At 45.2% G+C, this 6,000-nt stretch overlaps 1 protein-coding gene across 9 annotated transcripts in view; it reads right to left on the bottom strand.

The window, feature by feature from the left end:
• The window catches only part of TNXB (tenascin XB), a 112,443-nt gene continuing 106,443 nt past the window's right edge, over positions 1-6,000 (bottom strand). For all 9 annotated transcript variants that reach the window (XM_033915505.1, XM_033915504.1, XM_033915507.1 and 6 more), the window contains 4 exons: positions 3,908-4,004; positions 3,397-3,558; positions 2,835-2,998; positions 1-1,263 (listed from right to left, as the gene is read on the bottom strand). In XM_033915505.1, the coding sequence (XP_033771396.1) occupies positions 1,165-1,263; positions 2,835-2,998; positions 3,397-3,558; positions 3,908-4,004 (522 nt within the window). In that variant the 3' untranslated portion in view covers positions 1-1,164. The remainder of the gene's footprint in view (positions 1,264-2,834; positions 2,999-3,396; positions 3,559-3,907; positions 4,005-6,000) is intronic.

The raw sequence follows: 6,000 nt of genomic DNA, 5'->3' as shown, positions 1-6,000 counted from the left end.
GGAAAAGATTTTGTTCTACGTTAATACCCTTCAAGAATTTGAACGTCTGAATCATATCTCTCCCGTCTCTCCTTTCCTCTAGGGTATACATATTCAGGGCTTCCAGTCTCATGCGTGTCAGATTTAATGAGATTGTGTAAGCTCTGTGGATCAGGGACTATCTCTAGCAGTGTTTTAGGAATAATATGTAGTAGCTGACTCACGCTGACGAAAGAAAAACAAAAAGGTATTTTTTTTTTTTTTTAGTATAATTTTAGTTTTATTTGAAAATATTTCTTTCTTAGTTATAGTAAAGCTATTCCCATTTACACAAAAACACAATCATAACAGAGCCTTTCAGTCCACCTCCTCTTTGTTTCCCTCCCCCCAGTCCTTCCAGTACACACACACATCCCCAGTCCTGTAAACTTATATGGGCTCTGTGGCCCCTCTCATATACATACATCAGACGACGTACAAGGTGCTGTAATCATTAGCTCTCTGGTCAGAAGCAGCATCTTGGCACAGAAGGGGGATAAAACAGCTAATTTTGGTAGGGCCAGCAACCTACAATTATTCAGGTCCTACTGCTGGGCAGGAGCCATTTGAAGCTTAAAGAAGTTTCTTCAAGTCACCTCCTGCTTTAGCAGCTCCCGTGCGTCTGGGGAACTTGAGAAGTGCAGCTGTGCTGATTGTCATCTGAAATCCCCTTGCAGGCGATTGCACTGATACGCATGAAGCATGAATACAGCACGGACAGCTGAAGAGCAGGTCATCTTCAGAGCCACATGTAGGCGTCGCATTGATAGATAGGAGGCGTGAAAACAGCAGAGACTGCTGAAGTGCAGATCCTTATCACAGCCCCAAGTAGGCATTGTGGTGAAACGCGAAAAAGCATGAAAACAGCACAGAGAGCTGATGAGCACATCTTCGGAGCCGTGTGCAGTAATCGCACTGATTTGCATGTTAGGCTTTTGATGTATGAATTACTCGCTGTATAATGACGTTTGAGCTTTCCTTACGGGATCTTTGAATTCCTCCTACCGCCTTTCTGCCCTCCCTGCTGCCCCGACTGAGGAGAGGGGAGTGAGGGGGCTGTGCTCTAGGTGGGGTGAGAAACCTCTCCCCTCTCTCCTTCCCCTCTCTTATTACCCCATGGTCTCTTTCCTCCCTTCGGCACACAGTTCAGAGCTTCCGCAGAGCCGTAGCATTTCGAGGTCGTAATTTCATCTCGGTGAAGGGAATTGAAAAATCGAAACCTTTCCAGCTATACCAGGTTATGCCCTGCAGGAGACAGGTGGAGAACAGAGAGAATGAGCACAAGAGCAAATAAACTCACACACGTCATACAATAAGTTACAATTAAATGTATTCTAATTATACAATAAAAGCCCGAGAGCCAGTTTCATCAGGTGTCAGCAATGCGGTACTGGAAGGCCCGTGTTGTTGCCCGTTGAGATCTGTCAGAGCAGGAAGGATGCCGTGTGTGAGTGGGGGGGTCACAGACTATCTGTGGGGGGGGGGTGTGGAATTCCCGCCATAGGGAACTCAAAGGGATTGGCCGTGGGTACTGGGAGGAGGGTTAAAAAGGCTGGGACCTATGAGGCTGCTTTTCCCTCCCATCTGCCCCTAGGAGTTGGTCTTGGCTGGACTGGCGGGAGCTTGGGACACCAGAGGGCTGTGAACCCGAGCTACCGGTTGCTGGGTTCATCCAGTGATGAGCGGGCAGGCTGGCAGGAAGTTCTGTGAGCAGATGCAATGGGGTCGGGCTAGGGCCTGGAGGTGCATGCCCCCCCCCACGAGCTGACAGGGGGGAGTCAGAGGACTAAAAGTTTGTGGCTGCCCAATAGACAAGAGCTGCGGCTGTTTACCCAAGATCAGTGTCTGTGTTTGATGTTATCTTGTAGATGTAAAAGGGGAAATGTATCGAGGTTTGGGGAGGCAATGAGATGGGGTAATAGCATCAGATGGGGGGGGCAGTGAACAATTGAGCCTTTCCAGAACCCGCTGTTACAAAACAGAAAGAGCAAGAAAGCACCCGGGGTTTCATAAGTTGGCTTATAAGGCATCTACTTGGATTCAAGAGAGTCTTGTACTGAAATTGAGCGTTCTAGGGATAGCACTTTTGACAGTGAGGGCTGAGTGTTCTTGTGACAACTATTTTGACAGTCCTGACTGTGTCGGAGGATTGAGCGTTCTTGTGACAGCTCTTTTGACAGTGGTGACTGTGTCAGAGGATTGAGCGTTCTTGTGACAGCTCTTTTGACAGTGGTGACTGTGTCGGAGGATTGAGCGTTCTTGTGACAGCTCTTTTGACAGTGGTGACTGTGTCGGAGGATTGAGCGTTCTTGTGACAGCTCTTTTGACAGTGGTGACTGTGTCGGAGGATTGAGCGTTCTTGTGACAGCTCTTTTGACAGTGGTGACTGTGTCGGAGGATTGAGCGTTCTTGTGACAGCTCTTTTGACAGTGGTGACTGTGTCGGAGGATTGAGCGTTCTTGTGACAGCTCTTTTGACAGTGGTGACTGTGTCGGAGGATTGAGCGTTCTTGTGACAGCTCTTTTGACAGTGGTGACTGTGTCGGAGGATTGAGCGTTCTTGTGACAGCTCTTTTGACAGTGGTGACTGTGTCGGAGGATTGAGCGTTCTTGTGACAGCTCTTTTGACAGTGGTGACTGTGTCGGAGGATTGAGCATTCTTGTGACAGCTCTTTTTCCAGAGGTGCCAGTGTTGGAGAATTGTGCGTTCTTGTGACAACTTTTTTGACAATGGGGGACTCTGTCTGAGGACATGGTGTTCAATGGGGACTCTGTTGCAGAACTGAGTGTTCTCACACTCCTGGCGAAGCCTCTCACCTGGTGGTCTTTGCTGTGGCTGTACATGCCATTCAGATTGGAATAATGGCAGTTGCGATACCACCAGGCTCCACGGTATGAAACGGCACAGGGTAGGATCTGCCGGTTGTAGTCTCGGTCCCGGGTGGAGAAAACGCTCCCAATGTGGTAAGATAATGAGTCTCCTGTGCAGAGAGAGAGAGAGAACATCAGAGACTTGATGGAGCATACCCTAGGGACCAAGAGAGACAGAGGGAAAGAAAGATAATGCACGGCCCAGGTTCCAAGGAGCAGAAAGGAAGAAAGAGAGAAACTGAGATTAGACAGGCTGGAGTCTGAAAAACAGGAAGCAGTCTCTCCTTTGTCTCTGCCCTGCTGTCATCTTATACACTTTCCCCCTATACTCCACAGCCTCATGCTCGTCACCTCTCCGTGCTGCATTCATGTACCTCACGCTGCTCCCCCTGCGTTCCTTCGCCAGGCTCCCCTCACAGGTCTCATGTTGTTCCCCTCCCCGTCCACACACTGCCCCAGTGGTTCCACGTGCTACTCTCTCCGGTTCCATACTGGACTCAGGATGTACCTGCCGTGCCGCTGTATTTCCCAAGTCGAAGTCGGAAATATTTGCTCTCTGGTTCAAGGCGGAAGTAGTCGTACAAAGCATAGACGGAGTCGTTGCCCGAATGAAGGTCCACACGAAGCTCGAACACTGCTTGAGACGTCAGCCGATTCAGATTATTGTTGCCTGGATAAAGAACACACACCGCACTCCATCTCATTAACGACATAGGGAAACAGAGCTGCGACCTCAGAAGGAAGAGAGAAGAGTGTACAGAAGAGAGGGAAAGTCTGGCTTTGCACCTCACCCCATATTGATCACACAGGCTGATCCAGTCTTGGATTTGCTCCCACTCATTGCATTGGAAGTGCAGTTCTGCTGTGCTTAGGGAAAACCAATGGAGACGCAGCAGAATTATGGGTCCCTGCATGCACTGGGGCAAAATCAGGACTGGATCAGCATGTTTGGTTGAGGTCACATCCTTAGGAGAAAGAAAGAGGGGGGGGGGGAAGGGGGAGTCATTCTTTTCTCTTACCGAGCCAGAACTCCTGGGACAGGTTGCCAAAGCCGACCGCATACTCCTCCCAGTCTCGCCAGAAGTCAGTTTTCCCGTTCATCCGACGCTGGAAAACCTGTCAGTAGCCCCAAAGGGAAGTAACAGGCCCCACCCCAGAGAAAAGACAGCGTGAACGGGTGGAAATGGCCTGCGCCATCTTCTCTGTGCTATGCCCCAGCTCCCCCTCCCATATCAGCTGCTCCCATGAGAGGAGATGAGAAGAGCACATTCCCTCTTCCTCCTCCACCCACATCTTCTATCAGGGTACCAAATGGCTCTAGGTGAGCAGGGACATGGTGGGCTGGTTCTAGTTATACCCCCTCTCCCCCCAGTGCATGCTGGGACTAGTAGTTCCATAGAAAACTCAGACCTGCAAAGTCCCAGCATGCAGTGGGAGTATAATCAGGACAGGATTACCCTGTCCCAGAAATCTGTAACCACATCCACTGTCTTCCCTACATTACACCAAGTGATGCTGCCACTCCTCCCGTCCTCTGCAGACAGGAACCAGGAAACCAGATTCATCCAATAGGGTTGTTCCAGTGCTGGGTTTACCCCACTGCACGCAGGGACTTGGACTCTTGCTTTTCTTGCAATAGGAAAATCAGAACTATAAGTCCCTGCATGCAATGGGGTTTCAAGTTCAAGTTTATTCAGTTTTTGATGAATCGCCTATTATAAATTCTAGGCGATGTACATGATACAATTTTAATATAAGAAACTTACAAAATAGTTCAAAAATACAGGATATAAACGATACATACATGAATTAAGGAAAAGGGGGAAAAGTTACAATAATAGGGAGTTGTTAAAATAAAGGAAAGAACAATAGGGAAGGTATTATAAAAAACCAGAGCACAATGTAAAAAAAAGAATTCAGAAATTGTGTTAAAAATCATAGGCGTCTTTAAATAAAAAAGTCTTTAAAAGAGATTTGAATTTAACAGAATCAGGTTCAGAACGGATATACTGTGGTAACATATTCCACCACTGAGGGCCCATAACTGTAAAAATGTCTAGTCTTCTGGTTCCAATAACCTTTAAAGATGGAACTGAAAGGAGACTCTGTTCTGATGATCTTAATGATCGTTTTGGTTTGTATGGAATTAATAACTTAGATATGAATTGCGGTTCGTTAAAAGCTAAAGTTTTAAAAATAAGAAATATTATTTTAAACATGATCCTATGGCCAATTGGTAGCCAATGCGCATCCTTCAAAAGAGGTGAAACATGGTCGTACTTTTTTGCGTTATAGATTAATTTTACTGCAGTGTTCTGGATAATCTGTAATCTCCGTTTCTCCTTGTTTGTAATATTTAGAAATAAAGCGTTACAGTAATCGAGTTTTGATATTATAAAAGAATGGATTAAAATTTTCAGGGATGAAGTAGTAAGGAATTTAGAGATTGATCTGATTTGACGAAGTTTAAAGAAACAGGTTTTAATTATAAGAGAAATATGATCGTGGTATGACAGATTCGCATCAAGTACTATTCCAAGGATTTTAACTGAAGGAACCAATTCAATTTGAATTTGCTTAAGATAAAAAGGATTACTAAGTGTTATTTCTTTTTTCCATGTAAACAGAATGGATTTAGTTTTATTAATATTTAACGCAAGTTTATTAGTGTCCAACCAATTTTGAATTTTTTCCAATTTTTGATTTATATCTAAGATTTCTGAAAAATTTCCAGGATCCAAGGGGTGTATTAGTTGTATGTCATCGGCGTAAGAGAATGGTATAAAACCTAAGGCCTGACTAATTTCTAGTAACGGAGATAAAAAGATATTGAATAATAAGGGGGAAAGTATTGAACCTTGAGGTATACCAAAAGAAGTGGTAAATGAGTTCGAATTTTCATTGTTAAATCTGACTATTGAAGTTCTATTTGAGAGGTAAGATTTGAACCATTGAAGTACTTGATCATTTATTCCTATTTCCTCAAGTCTAATTAAGAGTAAATCATGATCAATGGTATCAAAAGCTGCCGAAATATCAAGGGAGAAAAGAATAACAGATCTGTGGTGGTCTAAATAGTATTGAATATTGGTGGTCAGTCCTATTAAAGAGT

Source organism: Geotrypetes seraphini, chromosome 12 (assembly GCF_902459505.1).
Source record: "Geotrypetes seraphini chromosome 12, aGeoSer1.1, whole genome shotgun sequence".
Taxonomy (NCBI): Eukaryota; Metazoa; Chordata; class Amphibia; order Gymnophiona; family Dermophiidae; genus Geotrypetes; species Geotrypetes seraphini.
This window is presented reverse-complemented; position numbering and strand designations above follow the sequence as displayed.